This window comes from Polypterus senegalus, chromosome 13 (genome assembly GCF_016835505.1).
Source record: "Polypterus senegalus isolate Bchr_013 chromosome 13, ASM1683550v1, whole genome shotgun sequence".
NCBI lineage: Eukaryota > Metazoa > Chordata > Cladistia > Polypteriformes > Polypteridae > Polypterus > Polypterus senegalus.
This window is the reverse complement of record NC_053166.1, coordinates 26,590,029-26,604,424: the sequence shown is the minus strand read 5'-3', so window position 1 is coordinate 26,604,424 and position 14,396 is coordinate 26,590,029. Positions and strand designations below refer to the sequence as shown.

Below are 14,396 nucleotides of genomic sequence, written 5' to 3'. Positions count from 1 at the left end.
CATCTAGATTGTCTCATTGTTTACACAGGGTGACAAAATATAACTCTTTTTTTTTGTCACACAAATCAATATAGGTGAATAATGCAGTATTTTTTTTTCTGCTGAATTCAAATACTGTATGTAATCAGACTTTCTGTATTATGCAAGGATTTTAAGTGACATAAGTAAAATTTACAATAAACATATTTATACTATCTTTCAAAGCTGTAAGTGTCTTACCTTAAAGTAAGAAGTGTACAATTTTCTGTTGTACATGGCCTCAGGAGTATCCTTTTTAGGGTTCTAACAGTAGTCGGCAAACATGGGGACTGAGACTCTACCTGCCTTGATATGCTTTTCTATTGCAGAAATTAAATAATACTGTTTGCCATGCTTGTCACTGACTGTTTTGCGATTTTCTGGGGAAAAAGTGCCGATGAGAATAAAGAAATGGATTTTTAAAGGTTTTATCTCCTATAGTAGATGTTTACACTTTGACATTTGATCACCAACTAACATGGACCAGGCTCCAGTCTCAACGTGCCCAAACTGTTACAGCCTGCAAACTGTGGCACAATAGACTTATTTTATGACCACCTGTAAAATTTAAACAATGTTTTTCAAACATCAATAAAATCATTTTAAGGCTAAATTTAAAAAAAAAAAAAAAAAATGGTGCACCATAACAAGGATTTATGTATGACATATACAGTACTGTATAGCCTTTAAAAAAAAACACAACTCAAACTATGGGTGATTGAAAAATTCTAAATACATTTATGAAATAAAATGAAAGTACTTGTAAAACACCCCTAAACTGATCTGTGGCTAAATCTTTGTTACCCAGGGTTGTTGCACCACTAAGAAAGCAGTTCAAGTTGCTTGTGGCAGGTTACTGCTCAACAGAACCACCTAACGTAATGCTACCTTTGGTCACTAGGTGACAGCATAGACATTTAGTTTTTATCTAGTTTGTGTTTTGCATCAATGAAAAGTAAGATTAGACAGACTGGTTATACTTTGTTTAATGATAAACACCTGAGCTTCCCTTCATGAGTTAGTGTTTCATTGATTTGTTGCATTTTACATAGAACTGTAATATTATCGTAAATATTAAATGTCAAGATTTGTGCCACTTAATTTATTTTTGAATTAACTGTAATTGTAGTTAATACGTTTCATTTATCTATTCATTTCTTTTTAGCATCAGGATCAGAACTCTGCACAGATGGTTCCTCGAGTTCCAGGTTCAGTTCCTGGCCCCGGTGGAGGAATGGTGACACAACCACCTGCCCCATCAATTGTCTCTAATCACAGCAGTGCTGCGTATCTCAGTAATCATCAGCAAGCTGCAGTTCTGAAGCAACAGCAACAAATACAACTAATGGAGCATCGCAAACGGCTCCTTATTGAGCGCCACCAGCTGGTAAGGTCCTAATCATTTTAGAGCATGTTCACTGTACACGGTGAAACGTTCTCGGAAGTTATAAACTGTGTACTGGAGTATAATCTGGTCTTGCTTTTAAGTCTTTTATCTGAGACCCGTCATTTCATTGACTTGTTCTGAACTAATTCAGATTACATTTCAGAGACTCCTTTAACACTTTTCATAAATACTTTTGTTGTATGTTTAGTGGCTGGTCAGTATGTTTTGAAGTGTATATTAGAATAATTATAGCATTTACTTATTTTAGCAGAAAAAAACATAGCTTTCCCATGTTTGCATAATTTAGTTCGGTAAGGCTCTAGAGCCTGTCTTGATACCATCTACTGCACACTTGGACAAAACGAATTTAGAACATAAAAATTAACCTAAAATGCACATTTTTAAGATGTGGAGAGAATGTGCATCACACATGTTCCACAAATGATTATTTTGTAAATGATTAATCAGATATTTTTTGATTAGTCTAGTAACTAGCTTTGTCCATATAATTTAAACAGACGTATGAATATGTGCTGCATTTGAATATTTTTTAAATAATTTGATTAATTGAATTTGAAAACATCAGGGTGTGAAAAAACACAGCTAAAATAACAGCAAGAAGACATACAAGACAGCACTACTATTAATAAAATATTTAAGTCAAAGAAGCCTAAAATTAAAAGCTTAGTTTTGATTAATAATGGACTCATTAACATAGCATGATGTCGGTGGTCCAATTTAATAAAAAAAAAAAACTTGAAAAAAGATCAAATAATTAAGCTTTTGGGTTGATTTATATCTCAGTGTTATAACTGATCCACTCTGACTTATTTCAATTGTGCTTTAAAGTCTCCATCTTAAATTGAGATAGCTGTTACTCATAGACATCATGAATGTAGCAGCTAGGCATATTTGCCATAATGCGGCTTAATATATTTTAAAATATAAATAATACCAACTAAAATCATATTCCAGGTGATAAACAACTCTTGGAAGCTAGGTTAAGAGGTGAGGTGATGATTAGTGAGCAGCAGTACAGTTTCCTGCCAAGAAAGAACACCACAGATGCAATGTTTGCTCTAAGGATGTTGATGGAGAAGTTTAGAGAGGGCCAGAAGAAGTTGCATTGCGTCTTTGTGGACCTGGAGAAAGCATATGACAGGGTGCCTCGAGAGGAGCTGTGGTATTGTATGAGGAAGTCGGGAGTGGCAGAGAAGTACGTGAGAGTTGTACAGGATATGTACGAGGGAAGTGTGACCGTGGTGAGGTCTGCGGTAAGAGTGACAGATGCATTCAGGGTGGAGGTGGGATTACATCAGGGATGTATTTGTAATGGTGATGGATAGATTGACAGATGAGATTAGATAGGAGTCCCCGTGGACTTTGATGTTAGCTGATGACATTGTAATCTGTAGCGATAGTAGGGAGCAGGTTGAGGAGACCCTGGAGAGGTGGAGATATACTCTAGAGAGGAGAGGAATGAAGGTCAGTAGGAACAAGACAGAATACATGTGTGTGAATAAGAGGGAGGTCAATGGAATGGTGAGGATGCAAGGAGTAGAGTTGGTGAAGGTGGATGAGTTTAAATACTTGGGATCAACAGTACAGAGTAATGGGGATTATGGACGAGAGGGGAAAAAGAGAGTGCTGGCTGGGTGGAATGGGTGGAGAAGAGTGTCAGTAATGATTTGTGACAGACAGGCATCAGCAAGAGTGAAAGGAAAGGTCTACAGGACGGTAGTGAGACCAGCTATGTTATATGGGTTGTAGATGGTGGCACTGACCAGAAAGCAGGAGACAGAGCTGGAGGTGGCAGAGTTAAAGATGCTAAGATTTGCATTGGGTGTGACGAGGATAGATAGGATTAGAAATGAGGACATTAGAGGGTCAGATCAGGTTGGATGGTTGGGAGACATAAGCGGATAGAGGTGAAATTGCGTTGGTTTGGACATGTGCAGAGGAGAGATGCTGGGTATATTGGGAGAAGGATGCTAAGAATAGAGCTGCCAGGGAAGAGGAAAAGAGAAAGGCCTAAGAGAAGGTTTATGGATGTGGTGAGAGAGGACATGCAGGTGATGGATGTTACAGAACAAGATGTAGAGGACAGAAAGATAGGGAAGAAGATGATCTGCTGTGGCAACCCCTAACGGGAGCAGCCGAAAGAAGATCTCTAAAAGAGAAGACCGAAGTAAAAAAAAAAAAAATCTATTCTTTTGCAACCATTAAACAGTAAATAATTCTAAGATAAACCTGTCGGTAACAGTTAATTTTTTGTATTGCCATCTTGGGTACAGCTTCACACTTTGTTCTGAAGGGGCAGTGACTGCACAACACCCCTTCCTCCCCCCAATTGCTTGTTATTGCCATCATCATATTTAAGAATTTATTCTTAATAATTCTTAATAACCCTAATTTGTTTATTTTAAGCTCTTGTTAAATGCTTTGAGCATGGGAAAGGTGCTATATAAAGAAAATGTATGATTATTTCTGTTGCCAATTTTTCATTTTTTCAAAAGCAACCTACTAGATGTCTTACTCAGTATGTTGCTATGTAAGTGCATATTAATAATCCATCAAAACTCCTGTGCAATAGGTTCTACGCAACATGCAAATGAATTCACTCAGAACATCATCTGCTTAAAAATAAATACTGTTTCAGATAATTGAAGCAAAGAGAAGAAATCAGTGAAAACCGTTACATCACGCAACACTTCATAAGTGGTATTCAGGATAACTTGCGCATTGCTCTTCTGTGGTGTTCCTTTCCAGCAAGGAGAGGGCAGCTGGACGTTCATCGGCCTGTCTGCACTGACTGGAGAATGTGGGAAGAGCCCAGAACCATTTTAGTTAAGACCTGCTTATATGTGTTAAACCAGGATTTTGCTGAGCAGTATGGTTTGCGTAGAAACTCTCATCATAAAAACCAGCTTCCCAGCACCAGCTTCTCTGCAAATGGACAAGAGTGTTGCTGTGCCTCATACTCATTCAGTTTAGATTAACTGCGTAAACTGGTCAATTTAAAAATAAAATAAATAAACACATACATAAAATACTTAATATGGAATCGGCCTTATCACTTACGGAATGTGATTTATTTACCATTTAATGATTGGAGAAAATACCTAAAAATAACATTATAAAGCTGAGTTATGTTTACGCAGGGTGTTATTGCTCCTCAGTTTTGACAGCCACTGATAAGCAATTTTCTCTCTGATCCATGAGATGACAGTTTAACAAGTTAAAAGTTGTTGGCTCTGGCAAAAATTCCGGCAAAACATAAAAATGCAACTCTGGCTGAAATAAAGCTAGCAGGTGCATTTAACAGATTACTCAATTATATTTGGGTAGCCTACGTACTGAAAAATAATTTTACTTAGCGACACTTGAGTGATATCAGTGGCACCTGGCAGGTGCATTTAGTAGAAAATTTATCTTTTCTGTCTGAAAAGTACCGTGGCTCTAACTTTTGTTGTCACTAACATGAATTTCTCAAGTTAACTAATTTCACATCACTAAAAGAACTATTATTGAAAAGCTAAGTAACTGTAAGCAGGTTACTTACAGTGTTGTTGGCTTAGCCATGGCTATACTTAAGCTTCCTCTTTAGGCATTCATGCATTGTGCGACTGATCAAATACCCACCTTCTCAGATTTGCAAATGAAATACTCGCACACAGTGGAGAATTTTGCCTGATATTTGGAGGAAAACATCTTCCGCTGAAGATGGCGCACCAACTCCTTGATTAGCATGTACCTAGCATTTAAGCATGCTGGCGTTTTAATGTTGGGGAGGGACAGAGATAACTATTCAATTAAGAAAATACAATTCACCTAAAAATTTTAGTTGCTTATGATTAGTCAGTTACATTAATTAATTGCGGAAGCTCTACTAAGTGTTGAAACCTGGAGTGCTGGGTGTGCTGGCCAGTCTTGTAAACTGCTGCCCTCGATCATAAGGTGCCACTTAATCGCATCAGCAAGTTATTGAGGATGAGAGTGGAAAGTCAGAATGCCTGGCAAACAGATGAATACATTGGTACATCATGCAGACTTCTCAAAAACAATGACTAGGCACAGAATTTGAGCCCAGGACTTTGATCTGCGATGCAGCAGCACTACTTATTGTGCCATCATGCTGCCCCTGAAAGGATATTTAGTGTTGGAATATATTTATATTGTATAACTAGTTACCTGTGATAATCTTACACACCCAGTGTAGAATGCCCATCTCAGTTTTTTTATGGGACTGACTAAAAAAAATAAATAAAAACTGTTAAATATAGAAAGTGTTAAATGGAGGTAATTGTCACTAATTAGTTAGTACACATCTGCATTTGATGTGGTAAATTATTTTTTATATTTGCACTGTGTGTATTTTTGTAATTACTGGTTTTGACCAATTTGATTGTGTACTTAGTTTTTCCTTTTAATTTGTGGAGTTATTGTTGTGTTTTTTTTTTTGGTTTTTTTTTTTTGTTTCAAATTGTTATTCCTTTTCACAAAAGCAGCCTCCAAAATTGTTGGCTATGGAAAAATGCTAAATTATTTAAATATATCAAGAAGTGCTTATACATAGATATATTAAAACCACCACTTAAGCACATTCAGTGTGTGGACAGCGCACAATAAAACATAACATGTTTCTTTAATGCCAGAAAACTTGGAATAGTTGACAGTTGTTAGTCCTATGCAACAGTCTGCATTTACCAACAGATGAATCACTTTATTTCAGACCCCTACTTAGAATGTGACAATTTATTTACTTTATTTTATGTGCTGTTTTTTTTTTTTTTTTCTTCCTTGTAGGAGAAGCAAAGGCAACAGCAGGAGCAGCAACTCCAGAGACACCTAACAAGACCACCACCTCAGTACCAAGGGCAGCCAACAAATGCCTACCAGAATCAAGTGGGCCAGTTTCCAGGTGTGTTGATCCAGTCTTTATAGTGTTCAGGAGAATTTGAAGAGTTGCCTGCTTTGTCTCTTACAAAATCACTCTTAAATTTGATGGCTTGTAGAGCCACTTTTGAGGTACTTTCAAGGCGTGTGGCAAATTTACATGACTTCTAGTTGGAGGAGACGTCTGACTTTACTGAAGTTGGTGATTGTGCAGTCTGACTTTGCCGTATTCTATAACTAGAACCCACAGGGCATGACAAGTTACCTGCTCTGTGTCTGTTTTCCAGCACAGTTTCAAATTTCCAAAGTATCACAAACTCACTCCTTTTTCTGATTTCCAATAACGTGCTGACTGATGGAGCTGATGCTGTGTAAATGCTTTCCAGGCATGATGAATTCAGTTGCAATCACAAACTTCCACCCACTGATTGGAACATGAAACACAAGACATAAGACAGATGAGCCTTTCTTCTGTTTTTAGATCTAAAACACTTTTGTTCTGTGTACTGTTAACCATATGAAGGTGGAAAGAGTTGCCACTGAGTTAATATCTTTGCCTTGAGAAGCTTCTGCCTTACATCACTGCATCCAGACTAATTTTTTGACTTCAGTATACTTGGATCGTCTTACTATTGATAGACACAGAGAAACAACCAATCACAGTACAAATTCCTAGTATTTATTCTGTCCAAACATGTGTTTTTCATTATGTGCCAAGAGCAGGGGCTCCCAAACTTTTGGACATCAAGTACCACCTGAGATTAAGTGAATTGCGTTGCGTACCACCTGCACTTTGTTGAAAGGGAGGGAGAGCTGTAAGGGGGAGTTTGGGTCTAAAGCGCCCCGAAATCTGAATAAAAGTTAAAGAATTGGAAGAAATTATGCATAAAATTAATACAAAAATTTGTGCATGTACATAAATTGATAAATTCCGCCCCGAAACTAAATCCTGCCTTCGGCCTGTATGTGATGCAGTTACCAAAGACGAAATGGTAGCGGCTTTGTGCTTAGATCTAGTGACTACGATGCGATACAGCGGCAGTGCACGTATAACAACAAACGGCGGTTTCTGTGAGGCAGAGTTACCGAAGACTAAATAGTGTCGGCGTTGTGCTTTCATCTAGTGACCAAAAGCTCAAACAGTGAAGAAGTAGAAGTTGACTTCCGCGAAACGGAATTATGGTAGCGTTAAATGAACTAAATACTGATTCGAATAATAGGTTTTATTTATTCAGATGACGAAATTTCACACCACACTAAATTTGGGAATCCACATATTATTGTATTTTAACAGTTTCATTGGTTTTTGCTCACAACATGCTTGTCATAAAGGGTTTTGCACAGATAAATTACATTTCAGGGACCGCGATGCGTACCACCTGAAAAGGCTCCGCGTACCACAGTTTGGGAACCGCTGGCTTAGAGCTTGAATTGGGAGAAGTATTCGACTCTATACACTCGCCATCAGATATGCAGAGTCCCTCTCTGACAATGAAGTGCTGTGTGGAGTCTACTGCTTGCTTATTGAATACAAAGGAAATGTTTCTTGCATGCGCTGTTTACCTTGTTAAAATGAAGGCAGCTTTTTATGTGTGTTTCATAACAATAGAAGTTCTGTTCAGTGCAGACAAACGATGCTTGCACTTAGTACCATTGCGATCCAGGATAAATAGCAGTGTATTTCATAGTGTGCTGTATTTGAATGAGCTTTGAATACTTTTACCCATATAAACAAAAGCACTGTTATCACTTCTTTCCAGTTTTGTTTGGAGAGGAAGGGATAAAAAACAAACAAATAAGCCTTCTATCTACTGATTTGCATTAAACAACAATCCAGGTGATAGCAGAAGTCAGGTAGGCAGTAAGGGAGTCCATAGGCATCTAGTTTTCTTCATCCTCAGTAATGACCAGAGCACTTGCTTCATTTTCTACCTAAATAAGTAGGTTTTTGGAGACATGTAGGAGATTAATTTCCTCTCGACCGGTGGTTCTCAAGTTCAGTCCTGTTGGGTCTCTGTGTCTGCAGGTTTTTGTCCCAACCAGCTTCTGCTTTTAGTTGGTCGGTTACCTTAATTTCCTAGTTTTAGTGTCAGTACAGAAGTTTCTGTTTCATTGTTGCAAATATTTATGTATGTTCCGTGTAGACTATTTATCTTGTTTTAAGATTTTTATTTCTTCATATTTCCAATGTGCTTTTCCAAGTGTGTTTAATAATGGGCTCACTAGTGACACAGAAGGAGCAGAGCAGACACCAGGCAAATGAATACTGAAACACCAACTTTTATTTTTGTCGCAGTGCCTCTTCTATAATGTGTACACTTCACAGTTAATCAGAATTAAATGAGAAGCAACAAAATCCGTCTGGTTATTTACTTTGGTGTGCACTGCATTCAGAAGCATTATTCCCACGTGGATTTCAAAACTGCCATATTCTACAACCTTGTCAAAGTAGTATTGAGCAAACTTCACACAACTTTTACCAGGTACAAAATCACATGGACAGATGGATTTGCTCACAAGTTCAACATACCATACTCTTTTTTGTTTAATGTTAACAATGCTTGATTTTTCAAGCACCTAGAAAGCACCTCGAAACTGAGTAATCAGATTTTGAATTGAATCCGAAACTCAAACTAGTGGAGACCTGGGACTTCATGCATAAAGCTTGTGTGCACACAAATTGAAGCTCAAAATGTGCCTATGCGATTTCTCACACAAATATCTGGATTTATTAAAGAAAACTTGAGGGGGGAACTTTTGTTTTGGAGAAACTAGGAAATGACAACACCCTTGCAGGCAAACCAGCTAAATGCTGAATCGCATGCACAATACTTCAGATCACTGAGCTGTTCTTTTGAATTGACATGACAACCTTTCTAAACCTAAATGTGGTGAATATGACATATTCATTGCTGATATTTGCACAGAGGAACTTTTTTCCCATCTGTTTAGACTACCTGTTGCCACTTCTCGGGGAACTGGATGACAGGTTAAGAAAATCTCCACCAAGCTTCACCCCATCATGCCCACTATGTTGCAAGCCTTTAATTCACCAACAAAGCACTATATCCAGTTTTCGTGTGGTGTGGGTGCATATAAATATAACATATGTCATTATCAACATAAAGAGGCAAATTGCAGCAGTGTAAGGGCACCTGTAGAGAATGAAGCCGCTTTTGTTAACTATTAGCAGTCTATTAACATACAAGTCATCTGTAGTGCCAAGATGAAGCTGACAATTATCAGAACTGCTCTGGCATAGTGCCAGATGAAGGCCATCTCTTGTAGATGCCGTTCCCAGATTATTATTATTTTTTTTTTTTAGCATAATTATTATAGAATTGTTTCAGGGTGGAACCTGACAGGGTTTGAGGTGCGTTCACAAACGCACATTTACAAGATGATTGTGATTTTATAAAGGGTAAATTGCGTAGAAGTGAGGGTCCTGGGACTGAACTTGACAACCATTGATAGATGGGTACATTAAGCTTTATTGATCCCCAGGGGAAAAATTGGTTGCCTGTTCTGCGTCTGTGAGCCAATGGCAACTCGGTTCTGCCCTGTCCTGTCATGGTGCTATAAGCAAAGCAAATGTTGAATGCCACAATTAAACACTGCTTCTTTCTTCTTTACAAGGCACCAATTGTTATTGTGTTGATAAAAATTTAATTACAGACTCCAAACAACTGCGCTTTCAGTTAAACCTCTCTCTCTCTCTCTCTTTGTTTCCTTTATAAATCTAGCAGCCGTCAACAACCTTCCTCCTCAGGCTGCTGGGAACCAAAGGATGTATCAGCAAGCTCAAAGCATCATTCAACAGGCGAGCGTCCCTTCTTCTGTTGCCCCAACTTCAAACCAGCCTGATATGGGAGGTCATGCCTACAGTAACCTGCAGGGTGTCCAGTCAAACATGTATAACAACATGGGCACGGCTGTGAACCAGCTGCACCCTCACTCCGCACCACAGGGTCCTCTTAGCAGTGGTCAGCTTCAGAGGCCTACTATGGGACTGGCCCAAAGCACCAGTATTTCTGCAGCATATGGGCAGAATATGTTGAGTGCCTCAGCTTTAACAGCCCAGCAGCAGCAACACCTGAAGGCTGCTGGCAACCAGGCAGTGGCCAAACAACAAATGACACGGATGCCAAGTACCTGGTCTCACCAAAACATACAGAACATGGGCAATAGCGGATTGGCACCCTTCAGTGGCAACCCTGGCTTCCACTTGCAGGCTCAGCACTCAAAAATGACTAACCAGCCCTTTAGTCCATCTGCTCTGGCTTCCAATCAAGCCATCCCTGCCATGAATTCAGTCGTTACAGGGCAGATGATGCCCACTTTACCACAGCAAAGGACAAGTCAAGCTCCTCCAGCTCCCCCCCAGAGTCAGCCCCAGCAAATGGTAACATCCTCAATGAATCCGCCTGTGACAGACATGAGCGGCTTCGGGCCTGCTCCTAACCAGTCAAACCCACATTGTAGCCAGGGTTTCCAGGTGCGGGCCAACAACCCAGAAGTGACTTTTGGTTATGGCCTCCAAAACCTGTCTGCTGATGGTGATCTGATGGACACACTTTTAAAAAACAGGACTACAGAGGAATGGATGAATGATCTTGATGAATTGCTGGGAGCTCAGCACTGAGAATCTGGGACCAAATGGGACTGGAAAGTTGTGCATATTGCTGCTGATCCTGTGGGTCACTGATAAACCACTGATTCCAAGAAACATGCAAGGAAGAACAGCACTGGACCAGCACCTTGGATGCTTTTCTTTTTGGGCACTAGTTTTCACCAGGGGTGGATGGTGAACATATATATGTATATGTATGTTATATATATATATATATATATATATATATATATATATGAAGTCAAAACAAGGTCAGATGATGAAAACCGTGGTCATTGAGACCCGGATATTTGGTTCTTTGTGGGGCTGACTCCATCTTGCCTGCCCGTGGGTGTCTACCTGCCCTCCTGACTGTGATCACGGGGAGGTGGAGGCATTGGACTGAGCGCCAGTGAGCATGTAGGGTTTACCCTTTGGGTGTCAAACCGCTTTTCTTCGAGTGAGCACAGAAGGCCTGTGTGTTTGGAAATTTTGAGAGTTTGCACTCAAAAGTTGTGTTCTTCGGATTTGTCTTCTCAGATAAGAAGACAAAATGTCTCCATGTGGAAAAGCTGGATGTTAAGTGAATCTCACAAAATGGCTTTGCATGTGCAAGTTTTTTTATTTTTTTATTATTATTTTAAATAAACTCTGGCTCCTAGGAGACACCTGGGCACCAGTGGAGAGCATCTGCACCACAAGTTTAATGTCACACTACATGTAAAGATAGTCTGCCATTGACAAATCACCCCTGCTGGCAGCTTACCTCAAATCTCTAGCATCTTACTGGCAGCCATTTGATGTGTGCAGTCTCTGTGCTAAGCCCTGCCCCTGGGGGGTACCTGTGGGTTTGTTCATCCTTGCATGTGGCCTGCTTCTTCTGTTCTTTGCTATAAACATATATATTGTAATAAGCATATCCTGATGTTCAAGATCAAATAGAACTTATTTTTATATGTACATTATGCTGAGAATTTTTTGTATGTATTTTGTACTTTAATAACTAGAGCTTACTGTTTAAACAATTAAAACTCTTTGACTACACTCTTCAAGAATGTGAACTTATCTTTACTAAGCTGGTTTTGAGCTTGGTGGATTTGTAAGGAACCCTCTATGCCCCTGGTCTGGTGGCATCACTTACTCATTTTTGTAACTAATGAGCTTTGGTTGCTTTTCTTTTACAGTGCCCTACATAGTGTTTTGGACAAAGTTTAAAATTGCAACTCAAACAATTCAGACGTGTTTAAAGTGCACATTTCAGAATTACATTTAAGGGAGTTTGGACACATTTTGGTCACACCATGAAATGGCGACACTTTCTCTACATGCCCGCCAAATCCCCATTTTTAGTGCTCCATAATAGTTGGGACACAGCAATGGCAGGTCTCTTAAAGCCGTTGTCATATTTAGTTCTTTGTCACTTATCCCTCACATGCAAGGACTGCTTGAAGTCTGCGATTCATGTCCATCACCAGGTGCTGCTCTGCTGAGTCTCTAATGCAGCCATCTTCAGTGCCTGCTTGTCCCCTTCACTTTTCCATTCAGCATATGGAAGGCCTGCTCAATAGGACTGAACTTGGGTGAAAGGCTTGGCTATTCAAGATGTTTCCAGTTTTAGCTTTGATTTAAGCTCCTGTGCTGTCTCAGCAGTATGTTTGGCTCATTATGTTGTAGGGTGAAGCGCCGTCCAATACATTTGGATGCCTTTACAGGACCTTGAGCAGATCAGATGTTTCTGTACACCTCAGAATTCACTGTGCCACTGCCATCAGCAGTTCCATCATCAGTGAAGAGAAGTGTGCCAGGACCTGTGGCAAGCCATACTTGTGTGAGCACTGAAGTCGAAAAACAACGAGTTAAACGCCAATTTAAAATAAAAAGCAATTTCTTTAATATTCTCGGTGAGTTAGAGAGATTGTGAGACTAAACCCACCTGAACCCCCAAACCCAACCCCCACATATACCAACTGATTTACGTTCAGGCAGACTACCCTAAAAGAAATAATGTTCTCTCTTTTATCACTTACAGTTGTGCTTGAAAGTTTGTGAACCCTTTAGAATTTTCTATATTTCTGCATAAATATGACCTAAAACATCATCAGATTTTCACTCAAGTCCTAAAAGTAGATAAAGAGAAACCAGTTAAACAAATGAGACAAAAATATACTTGGATCATTTATTTATTAAGGAAAATGATCGAATATTACATATTTGTGAGTGGCAAAAGTATGTGAACCTTTGCTTTCAGTATCTGGTGTGACCCCCCCTTTGCAGCAATAACTGCAGCTTAATGTTTCCGGTAACTTCTGATCATTCCTGCACACCAGCTTGGAGGAATTTTAGCCCATTCCTCCGTACAGAACAGCTTCAACTTGGGGATGTTGGTGGGTTTCCTCACATGAACTGCTCACTTCAGGTCCTTCCACAACATTTCGATTGGATTAAGGTCAGGACTTTGACTTGGCCATTCCAAAACATTAACTTTATTCTTCTTTAACCATTCTTTGGTAGAACGACTTGTGTGCTTAGGGTTGTTGTCTTGCTGCATGACCCACCTTCTCTTGAGATTCAGTTCATGGACAGATGTCCTGACATTTTCCTTTAGAATTCTCTGATATAATTCAGAATTCATTGTTCCATCAATGAAGGCAAGCCATCCTAGCCCACATGCAGCAAAACAGGCCCAAACCGTGATACTACCACCACCATGTTTCACAGATGGGATGAGGTTCTTATGCTGGAATGCAGTGTTTTCCTTTCTCCAAACATAACACTTTTCATTTAAACCAAAAAGTTCTATTTTGGTCTCATCCGTCCACAAAACATTCTTCCAATAGCCTTCTGGTTTGTCCACGTGATCTTTAGCAAACTGCAGACGAGCAGCAATGTTTTTTTGGAGAGCAGTGGCTTTCTCCTTGCAACCCTGCCATGCACACCATTGTTGTTCAGTGTTCTCCTGATGGTGGACTCATGAACATGAACATTAGCCAATGTGAGAGAGGCCTTCAGTTGCTTAGAAGTTACCCTGGGGTCCTTTGTGACCTCGCCGACTATTACACACCTTGCTCTTGGAGTGATCTTTGTTGGTCAACCACTCCTGGGGAGGGTAACAATGGTCTTGAATTTCCTCCATTGTACACAATCTATCTGACTGTGGATTGGTGGAGTCCAAACCCTTTAGAGATGGTTTTGTAACCTTTTCCAGCCTGATGAGCATCAACAACTCTTTTTCTGAGGTCCTCAGAAATCTCCTTTGTTCGTGCCATGATACACTTCCACAAACGTGTTGTGAAGAGCAGACTTTGATAGATCCCTGTTCTTTAAATAACACAGGGTGCCCACTCACACCTGATTGGCATCCCACCGGACTCAAATTTCACCTTCAAACTAACTGATCATCCTAGAGGTTCACATACTTTTTACAAATATGTAATATTCGATCATTTTCCTCAATAAATAAATGACCAAGTATAATATTTTTGTCTC

General features: G+C 39.5%; 1 protein-coding gene across 2 annotated transcripts in view; it reads left to right on the top strand.

Annotated features, from left to right (window-relative positions):
• maml1 (mastermind-like transcriptional coactivator 1) overlaps window positions 1-11,954 on the top strand; it is a 41,111-nt gene extending 29,157 nt beyond the window's left edge. The window contains exons 3-5 of one of the 2 annotated variants that reach the window (XM_039774034.1): window positions 1,184-1,405; window positions 6,212-6,326; window positions 10,048-11,954. In XM_039774034.1, coding sequence (XP_039629968.1) covers window positions 1,184-1,405; window positions 6,212-6,326; window positions 10,048-10,943 — 1,233 coding nt within the window. In that variant the 3' untranslated portion in view covers window positions 10,944-11,954. Of the gene's footprint in view, window positions 1-1,183; window positions 1,406-6,211; window positions 6,327-10,044 lie in introns of both variants that reach the window. The other variant, XM_039774033.1, reaches the window with a different exon arrangement.
• Window positions 11,955-14,396: the final 2,442 nt, after the last annotated feature.